Here is an 11050-nt window from a genome sequence, read left to right on the forward strand (position 1 = left end):
AAGAAAAGCGGCCGACTGTCCGGAAAATCTCTCACCCAAAGTTCAGGTGGACATGGGTTTGATTTGCAGCCATGGCGCCCTCTTGTGGTGAGGCAACGTATGTGCAACTCCAAGACAAAGATTTGTCTGGATAGATGTATGATCTACCTATTTACAGGTAGATTTAAGACATCTTTTGCAGGATGTTACATTACTCTCTTTGTAAAGGAAACCGATTTGGTTATTCAATTTACCTCATACCCCAAGTGTGATTGTCTTTTAGGTTTTCGTAACCCTAAGTAAAAAATAACCTGGACTCACCCCTAAATTGAGACGATTGCTCTCAGTTGAAGTTGAAAGATGAATCTGACTAATCCAAATCCATGTTTTGAAACATCATTTATGTTGTCGTTTGAAATACATCTGACCCACAGAGGTCAGGAGTTCATTCCCAGATCTTGTTTATGGTTAGTTTGAACTGTGCCTGTGATTTTATAGTTTTTGTGAAACCTTACATCTAAATTTTTAACGCTTCTCTTAAATTTCAATTTGTTTATAAACATTTTTTTTTATAAAGCAATAAAACATCTCAGATATCAAAGTGTGGTATTATTTATTGAGTTTTTGAGGTATTGCACAACAGTTTGAGAAATACACACTTTCTAACACAGATTGTGTTACTCATCTTATATAAGATGAGCCCTCGTCGCTCAGGGCTTTTTAACTGTAGCATTTGGTATATATGTTTAAATCTCCCTGGACACAAAAATAGAAACAACTTTTTTTTTTTCTTAAATAGTCGGTACCTGCAGACCTACAGAGCTCCTGTGGTGCTGAGGTCAGTGTTCACTTTTTTATGAAAACAGTTGCCTTTTTAGTCTCTGGGTCAAAACATGCCTTTGTACTTGTTCCTGTCCTCCTGGTTCTTCTCCTCCATGCGCATGTTGAGCACTGCCAGCTCTTTCTTCACTGACTTCTTCATGCCAGGGTCGAGGTCCAGCACCCTGCTGAAGTCCTGCCGGGCCTCTGCCTCGTTCCATACTTCCTTGTGAGCTTTCCCTCGCAGGTAGAATGCCTTTGCGACGCCTGCAGGGCAATCAGGCACAGGTAGAATTTGGCACACAAAGTACATAAAAAGTTGGAATAAAACCTTCCCCTATGACATTTTTATACTTCTTGAGTTTGACATTTGTGGTAGCATTGCAGTGACTTGGACAAGTGACACATTATTGGAAAGTGGAAGTAATGTTTGTTGTTTTCAGCACCTTTTGTAAATATAGATCTGAAAGTGTGGCGTCTCTGAGTCAATACCTTTCGGAAGTTTCTCTGATTAATGCCCAGCTTGCCTGATTCTTCAGTTTAGATGGGCTGCCAGGTCTTGATACGTTTGTAGCTCTGGTATAATCTTTTCAGATGGTCGATTGTGCAAAGCTCTGTTTTTTTTTTTTTTTTAAGTTTGGAATACTGAACTGTAACACTGGAAAACAGGTTTTCTCTTTTTGTTCTTAATAAGGTAAAGTTAGACACATAATGAATGATAGTTTCCTGTATTTACAGTTTCCTCAAAGCTGTGAACCCATCACTAAGTTTCAACTTTGCAGTTTGGCGCCTATAACCTAAAGTTACTCCACAACTTTCTTGGTTTTAATGATGCTGTTTTGTTCAGTTATGTTCTCTTTCAAATTTCTGACAACTTCACAGAACAAATGGCTTCATACAGAGATTACATCACACACAGGTGGAGTTTGTTTGTTGTGGTTCTATGAAGGAAACTGGTTGAACTAGATTTCATTTTCTTGTATTAAATGAAAAAGTACAAATGTAATATTTTTAAGATTTTTTTTTTGTTATTGTAAAAAATCTTTTGAAATCATTATTCTCCCTGAACCACAACATTTTGCTGTTGATTTCAGTTTTTCACATAAAATACCAATAAAATGTGACAAAATGTTACAGAAGTTCATGTATTTCTGCTCACAGCTGTGTCCATGTACAAACCTATATAAAAAGCTTTCCCACAAGGCAGCAGTGGGAGTAAACTTTCAGAAACAGGGTTGATTTTGTAAGTATAGTCAAAAAAACTGTACACCTCTGACTGCTCCATGGGAGACTTTTGTCATTTCAAACCTGGATGCTGGTTGATGATATCCGTGGTGTGCTCGATGACCTCGTAGTACTCCTCCATGCGATGCAGACACTGGCAGTAGTTGAGCGTTAAAGTGTTTGCCATCTTCTCAAGCTTCAGCCATGGAACATCCCATGCTTTTTCCTGAAGAGAAAAACATGATGGCAGTGGAAACTCAGATTTATGAAAGTAACAAAACTGACTTGATATTTGTTAGGGGTGGCTACCTTGGTCTGCACATTCTTGATGCAGATTATAGCTTCTTTGTATTTCTGCGTGGCCTCCTGGTAGTGTCCCTGTTTGTACAGCTTGTTTCCTTGGCCGTGCAGCACAGGGACGACCTTCAGCCTCTCCTCGTCGCTCAGGGCCCATGTCTCCCTGTTGTACTCACTGGGCTGCTGCACCTGCCCATCACGTACACACACAGGAAGTTTCATTTCTGATTTAATACAATAAAAATGAATCTTTTTTATTTTGTTAGGTAATGGATTCAGCACAGTAATCATTATTTTCTGACCCTCAGCAGCTCCAGGACAAAGTAGAGTGGCTTTGGCTCCTTCATCAGCTCATCCAGGTCATCATAGCCCAGGCTGTGGTATGCAAACATGTTGGCCATACCACACGTGTGGACCTGCCACTCTACTGGGTCTTTGCCCTCGGCGATGCGTCGCATGCTTTTGGACACCAGTGGGTAAACACCAGTGTGCTAGAGAGGAGAGACGATTACAAGATAGACCCTGTGAGAGTTTCCAGATTTTCAGCGTTAGCTCAACAACATTGACCGCATAACAGCTTTCTATTTTACTGGTCAACACTTTGCTCCTGAAAATATGTCTGCAAAAACATTTTGGGATTAAAGTTTTGCTTTTGTTTTTGGTCATGCATCACGATCAAAACAAACAAAAAACGCTTTTGTAAATTCAAAAGGGAAAGGTCACAAGGGTCATTATACAATATTTCCTAAATGACGGTGACATGGGCAATACTGCTTTGTGAACGAAGTGAAAGTGAAAAATTTTAATATTGTAAGAAAGTGCAATTTTTTTGCCAACCATCTCTGAAAGTAAAATCCTCACATTATGTACAATCATCAGATATATGATGATGCAACTGTTTCTTGTAATTTTGGTGTTCATGGCTTGCAGAAAATAAAAACCCCAAGTGTCTCAGACAATTAGAATACTGTGAAGAAGATCACTAATGAAAACTCGGGATGTCACAACCAGTCAATCAAAACAACTGCAAAGGTTTCCTGAGCCTCTGAACAGTCTCTTACTCTGGGTCAGTAGGCCACACCATCATGTCCAGAAGACAGTCATCAACACATTTCTCTAGGAGTATAGGACACAAAATGTCATTGCTGAAGAAGGTGAATGTTCATAGAGTTCTGCACCCAAGCATGTTAATGGAAAATGTAGTGGAAGGAAGAAGTGTGAGGAAAAGGAAAAGGGGCACCAGCAACCGGCAACAATCCATTCATGACACACAGACAAATACTAGTAGGTAATACCAAGTTACAAACAGTGGTTATTTTATTTGACATTTTTTTTAATGAAATGAAACCAAAAGTAAATAAGAAAGTAAGGCTGTGAATCCAATGGTATTTTTCATTCCAAAACAGGAATTAAAGAGGAATAAGAAATAATAACATAATGTGTAATAATATGAAACAAGGATTAAATCCAATTTTGTTTAAAGTTTACTTCTGCTCTTCATAGTGTTAACACAACCCTCGGTCAGATGGCTAAGATAGTGCACAACATATCCAGCAGTATGCATGGAGCAGGCATGTTATTTAAAGTGAAAAAGATGCTTTAAGCTCCATCAAATCTAATCAGAGGGAAGGAGGGTCAGTAGAGCTGATTCAGCAGGAGTCGGAGCCGATTAGAGAGTGAGATCGTTGTGGATTAATGACAGGATGCCAGAACCCATCTGTCTCGAGCAGAGTGCAGCACACATGCAAAAAACACACCAGAAGAAGAAGAAACGGGAGGCGGGAAGGAGCTGATCATTTTGGAGTGGTTCACCGAAGCCCAAATTTCTAGCAGAATTTCAGATCATGTAAAGGGAGGTGGCAGCATTCATAAGTGGCTCACTATTAAGGATAAAACATGATGTAGGGATAAATAAAGAAAATTTAATCGACACACAGAAAAACTCTCTGAATCCTGTCCTCTCACTTAGACACCGGTTTTATGTTTTGAGTGTGAAGCACAATATGTTCCAGTTCAGTGTAGCTTATTTTTTTTCTTATTGTGCCAATTAATTACAAGAATAATTTGAAACTCGTTTGAATGAGGGGAAAAAAGAAAAGATACAATTTAAATACAGTCGCATAGAGAGAAAAGTTCAGTTCTCCGTTAGAGTTACACCTAACTTATAGCATAATGCAGTGAAATCAGTTTAAGACGCTGCTCGTGTTTTCCAGATGACACATTTTACTCTGTCTCTTCAGGCCTTGTTGTAAAAGTGACATACATCATAATCGTCTTATTATTCTTATTTTTTCTTCGCTGTAATTGAAAATGGTAGATATAACTTTAATATATCTACATTATGACATCAAACATTTTAGAATCTGTTCGTCAAATGTTGATATTAAAAAACAAAAAAAAGAAAACCCAAACATCCTTGACTTTTTTCCTCACTTACAATGGTGTCACACCAAAACTCTGACACTTCACCGATCCTCATGGACGACAGCAGGGTCTCCCAGATGTCCAGCTTAAACATGTTGCCAATCACTATCTCCATAGGCGTCCCCACCTTTTTGCTGTCGTCTAACACCGTGCGTTCATCATCACACAGCTGTGTGCGGAAGTGGAACGTCACCTAGACCCACAGGAAGCAGCAACAAATTCAGGGGAAATGATCATTAGTCAAACCTGCAGGGATTTATTAGACATAAGGAGTCAGCAAAAGAAAATATGAAGAAAAATGTAAAACAACACACTTATGTAACATTAAAGAGGAAAAGAGAAAATTGGGTTACATTAGGTAGTCTAAAACAAGCTTTTTGTTGTTAAAAATAAATAATCCAGCAAACAAGTTTATTTTTACGACTGAAGATTTTCTGTTGTTTCATCAATTGTTAATATAGAAAACTGGATTTAATTTTGATTTCATAAGATTATTCTGTCCTGAATTGTATTAAACTGAATTGTCCTGAATCTCATTTAATTTAAAAACTGCTCAGGAAATTGAGATATTATCAACCCTGATAATGTTAACTTACTAAACATTTTCAGTCATTTTCTGCCAAAAGTGTTTTTTTTTGTTTTACTTGCCTAAATCATCTTTAGGCAAGAAAGATAATTTTTTTCTTTTTCACTCTTTTGTGAAAAAGAGAAGTGGTGTGTTTTCCTTTTTTTCACTTCTAAAAATTGATGTAAGCCATTATTTTAAAAAGGTAGCAATATGATACATTTTCACTGTCTGTGATGAAAATGGAAAAATCCTCATAGAGATAAGAAAAACAAGAAAAACAAGATACAACACAATTGCATTGCTCAGAAATGTGTCAATAAAGTTCTCAAGACAAACACTACCTTCGTTCCAGTAATAAATTTGGGGAGATCTCCCGTTCCTCCGTGCAAAATAGTCTTCTTAATTCCCTCTGATCCAGTCAGCATTGTATCTCGCATATCTGACATGTTTTTTTTGTTTGTATACCCTGGATTTAAGCACGTTAAATTACTGAGCAGATATATTGCATGTATTATTTAAAACCTGCAAATGCACATCTATGTCTCGGAGGTATTACCTCTAATGGATTAGTTTAGACAAAGATAATAGGATTAGAAACGTCTCCTCATCAATTGTTCCAGCAGGCCTCTGTTTACTTACTGCTTCAGATTGGCTTCTCTGAATGTTAAGGAAAAATCTAGAAAGCCAAACGACACTGAGACGGATCTGCAGATTCATGTTACAGTTCCTCAAAGTCCATATCTCAATACAACTGAGATATGTTGCTTTAAAATTATTTGAATATTCACTGTTTGTCCTCTTCACAGTTAGAGCTAATAAAAGCGCTACTAAATAGTATTAATTTACAGACATACAAATGCATTTGATTTTATCTCTAACAAAGCAAATGATTTATTTACGGTTTAAGCAACAACACTGAGCCGTTTCATTCCTTTCTCTGACACCACACTGAGGAAAGTCTGCCCCATTTCTCACTACACTGAGATGTTTGTATTGTTACTTTGTACTTTTCTAACAATTTGTCAAAAAAAAAAAAAAAAAAAAAAAACGATTCAAGAAAATGTAAAGAAGTATATACTAAAAAAGTAACTGTTCAATTAAACTGCTGATTTAATTTGGTTCCATCAAACTCATATATTTCTATGAAATCACACAATGAAAAAAACAAAGCTAGGATATTTTAAAGAATAAGGAAAAGAGAGAAGAGAAATAAATACATCGTTGCAAAACAAATATTCTGTGTATGTTTAAATAGACACGTCTCTGTGCGTGTGGGTGTGTGTGTGTGCGTGTGTGTGTGTGGTTGTGTGTGTGCGTGTGTGCATGTGTTAGGAGTTAAAATATGTTCCAGTGTACCAGCACTGGAACATGTGTGCGAGTTCAGGAGAGAAAGCAGGGCAAGAAACACAAATAGGTCTGGGAGAGTCGGACATGGTTTCCATTCCAGAGGAAATTTCCTGGATTTAAGTGGATGTGGTAAAACAATGCAGGGAATACTGAAAGATGGCAGAGGAGACAATTACTGCATGGACTCTGTGACCTTTTCTATCAAACATCTGTCTTCCATCTGGTTAATGTGTGTGTGTGTGTGTGTGTGCGTGTGTGTGTGTGTGGGGAGGGGGGTGTGTGCGCGCGTGTGTGTGTGTGTGTGTGTGTGTGCGCGTGCGTGTGTGCGTGTGTGTGTTTGTGCACATGTTGTACTGCACAGCTTCAGCAGAGATTGTTGGCAAATCTGCAGTTTTTTATTTTTTATTTTTGGAATTTTTCATACAAATTAATTATTATTACTAACTTATTCTTTACTATTTGCAGAAAAAGACAAACCTATAATAGCACCATATCCGCACTTCGAATTGTGTATCTTTCACAACTGTACGTTCTGTCTGTGCAAGAACATGGAAGAATCAACATTTTTCCATAAATTATGAAGTAAGCCTGCTGTTTTACAATCTATCAAATAAAACCTCTTAATCCCTGAAATATGCTGCAACATAACAACGTTTTGCCTTCCTTTATATTCCACTCATCTAATAAGCAGGGTCAGACAACAGTTGGCCATGCGATTCTTTGAACCTCTCCACAGCGGAAGCAGATTTAGCACCCTCTCGTGGCCGTGATTGGTAATATAAAAGGCCCTTTTCTAATCCTATTGATTTAAAAACGCTTGCAAATGGTCCCTTGAGGAGTCTCAGGTTGAAGTGGCTCTTCTTCAAATGTAGATGAGTTGATAAAGCTGAACATTTCACCTGTCACATCAAAAATCCCTAAAGAGACCTGAGGCATTATAATTTGAAACATGTAATCTTTCTTTTTGAGTATTTTGACATATAAATCTGTGATTCCTGAGACTGCAAAAATAATTGCAACAGCAGCATGCAGCAGGGTCCTTTTCTCAGATGACATGTTTGAGTTGCTATAGTTACAGCCTTTTGCATCATCATATCTCCGAAGAACAATGAAAAAGAGCTTATCAGCCTGCATGTCTGGACCTCTACCTTTATTTATAAACCTGAGAGAGAGATTTGAAAAGGATGACTGTCCCAGAGACTGGTGGCTTTAAGTGACCCCGACCAATACTTGAGCGGAGCGGCAATCTGTCCGACCTGTCGGAAAGGTCACCCTTGTGACGCTGATGTATGTTGTAACTGGTTTGTGCGTGAATGACTCACATTTCTTGCGTCACACCGCCTACACGTTTCCTTATTGCTTTACCGCCGATGCAAGTCGAGGTGCTTTGCGTGTGTTTGACTGTATGCGCGGGTGCATGCGTGTGTGCATAGCTCATTACTGTGTGCATTTACAATGTACCGTGGGAAATTAAATGGTCCAGTTGGCCTAACCTCATCCACACACACACACACATATACACACTCACACCCACACACACAAAAAGACACTAATTTCTGAGAATAGGTTCAGCTTAAACTAATTTTGCTTACCTGAATGTGCTATCTGGTGACCATGGACATATACATGCATGTCGTCCATTTTTCATAAAGGAATGGTTGATGTACTGGTTCCACTTTAAGTGAGTAATATTCTATTTGTGGAAGGCACAGTCATGGGTTTCCTGGGGAGGAGCCAGTCACCGTGTTAAAGCAAAGCAATTCATTCATATACATAGCACACAGCGGAGAACTTCTTCCATGACGCAGGGTTTATACGCACATAGAATAATGTTTATAGATGTGTAAACCATTTTTACTTTTTAGTGAACAAAGCGAGCACAGAGGTGGAGAAAATGCTTCTCTCTTTTAGATTGTCATTTCAAGCTGATCAAGTGTTTAAACCTAAACAGAAGATGAGTTTGTTGAATCAGTACAAAGAGCTGAAAAAATATATATTTATAACATCTGAGCACTGTTAGGTTTTTCAGTTTAACTTCTATTATGTAAATAAAAATGTAACACAATTTCTAAAAACTAAAAAAATAGTTCCCTAAGATGAACAATAATCAGAATGGGAAATAAAAAAAAATACTTTTAGTACATAGAGTCTTATGCGATCTTTTTAGAACTTTTGATTTAATTCTTTAATTCAAGGCAGACATTTACAGCAGATTTTGGACATCATATAAAACATTATATACTGATGTTTAACACCCTGCAAAAAAACAACAACACACAACTCACTGAAATTTATTGTTTTTATTATCGATGTTTAATTATGAACTTGAGGGTTTGAAGTCCATGGCATCTAACAATCTTAACTCAAAAACCTTTAATTTAATTTAGTGTTTTATATTTGCCTGGAAAAGGAAGAAAGTTTTGTAAAACACTAAGTCCATGCATGTCATCTCAGCTGCTCTCTCATTTCAAATAGGTCATGTTTATTAGTGTGAAGGTTGTGGAACAGAAAGTGTTTTGCTCATCGCTTTTGCTGCGATTCAGATTTCTGCGATCTTAGTCTCTCTCACAAGTAGAGGAATCATCAACTTTGGCTCTAAAAGTTATTCACTCAAAACTACAGGTGGTACTTTTCTCATCTACACGTCGATGAGCAGATGGCGACTTGAAGTTGCCACTCGTGTCAAAAGTAAATGATACAGACTCGAATTGTTAGCTAAAGACTTGATACTTGACTTGGACTCTTGGTCTGAGACTCACATGTAAGTAAAAGCTTTTATTTCACTGAAATAAAACCTGAAAGGTTGAAGTAAAGGCCACAGCTACTATGCTTATTTTTCTGTGATGGCTTTGTTTGATTATTGGTCAATGACGTTGGTAAATGGTGGGTTATTAATGACTCATACCAGTCTGTTGAGGTTAGCTCTAGCTTCAAAATAATTACTCCGCACCATTTGTGTCTCCAAATAGAACCTGCACTAAATTCCCTTGGCTAATTTCAGAACAATATAAATATAGCGTTCTATTGTCATTCTCTAATGTCTATACTAACTCCAATAAAACAAGTAATTAAAATGAAAGCACTTTCTGTGTCAGAAATTCAACACTCACTTGTCTACTTACTATACTCGTAATCCTTCATTGTGTTGTAATTTATGTCTTAAATTTAAACATCTTTAGCGTTTAAAATTGAGAGCAAGGGTTTTAAATGCAGATTTAGGGAAATATTCCACAATATTGCAATAAATTCTCCAGTTCAGATTGCAGAGAAGAAAACCCATCACATCCTATTTAGTGCAAAACATAAAGAAAGACTGAACAACATGAATACAGTCTTTGAGAAGTCTTACCTGATGTCTGGTTTGGTTCTAGCCCAGTTCAGAGCGTCTCCACTGCAGCCTGTTGCTCACTATTTTGGGCGTAAATATGAGCAGGAACTGTGGTCAATGCTGTGATGCTGCTTGCAGCAACAAATTGCAATGGAAAAATCTCAGGTAGCTCAGGCATTTAATTTTGTCTTATAAAAATGAATCGCTGATCCACATATACTAAAATCAATTGCTCTATATACAAATCTATATGTTGGGTCAATTTTATTTTTATTAAATTGGAAACCTTGAAGACTTAATAAATCATGCAAATAAGTGTATTTGTATGGCACATGAATCAGTAGCAAGGCTGTTCAAAGTGCTTTACATCGTAAAAACACACAAAAAATGCAAAGTCACTTAGGTCACGCAGTCGAACGATGGACACCAATATCCATGCATCAACTTTATTCAAAAGAAAATTCCAAACAAAGAATAAAATGCATGTTGAGCCACTTTAATATTATGTAGTCTGTGTGTCCAACGCTGACCAGAGCTCCACTGTTTCCTTATTGGACTGCTATTCTTCACAGAGACGTCCTGCTCACAGCAGGGCTGCGAAATCACAGTGATTCCGCTCCAAAGGTTGACGCGTGTGTTCCTGGTGCTGCTCAAGATTAAAGTCACAATTACGCTCCTCCACACTGAGCAGCCGCCTGATAGCAGACTGCGTGTCCGCCGGTCCGGTGCGATGGTTGAAACGGGGAGTTGGAGTTTGCAAGGTTCAGCCTTCGCTCATGCAGTGACCTAAATCATGGGCCAATCGAGGGATGCAGTCTGCTGTCAGTCGCTTGCATGCAGCACATGGCTCCCCCTGAAGGATCTGCTAATTGAGATGAATCTGGCTGGGATGAACTGGGGCAAAACCGGTTAAAGACACACCGGTGGAGAAGCGGCATTGGTACAAAAGAAAATAAAGTTTTTGATTCACTCAGAAATTCAACATTGTTTTCCTAAGTGCATCAAGACCAAATCATACTTCTAAAGGGGCAAATATTATATATTAAATTTAAGAACAATATAGA

The 11050-nt window shown here is 37.9% G+C and overlaps 1 protein-coding gene across 2 annotated transcripts; it reads right to left on the minus strand.

Annotated features, from left to right (window-relative positions):
* Window positions 1–575: 575 nt before the first annotated feature.
* On the minus strand, window positions 576–8323 carry aipl1 (aryl hydrocarbon receptor interacting protein-like 1). 2 transcript variants are annotated; one of them, XM_055028407.1, is made up of 6 exons: window positions 8251–8323; window positions 4757–4936; window positions 2622–2810; window positions 2332–2508; window positions 2107–2248; window positions 576–1065 (listed from the first exon to the last, which is right to left on the minus strand). In XM_055028407.1, exons 2-6 carry the CDS (start codon window positions 4856–4858, stop codon window positions 866–868), a joined length of 810 nt encoding a protein of 269 aa, XP_054884382.1. In that variant the 5' UTR covers window positions 4859–4936; window positions 8251–8323; the 3' UTR covers window positions 576–865. The 2 variants fall into 2 exon arrangements, with proteins under 2 accessions (XP_054884382.1, XP_054884381.1); XM_055028406.1 differs by lacking the exon at window positions 8251–8323 and adding an exon at window positions 5653–5855.
* Between the last annotated feature and the right edge of the window lie 2727 nt (window positions 8324–11050).

This window comes from Poeciliopsis prolifica, unplaced genomic scaffold, assembly GCF_027474105.1.
Source record: "Poeciliopsis prolifica strain line A6 unplaced genomic scaffold, Auburn_PproV2 SCAFFOLD004, whole genome shotgun sequence".
In the NCBI taxonomy this organism is placed as follows: domain Eukaryota; kingdom Metazoa; phylum Chordata; class Actinopteri; order Cyprinodontiformes; family Poeciliidae; genus Poeciliopsis; species Poeciliopsis prolifica.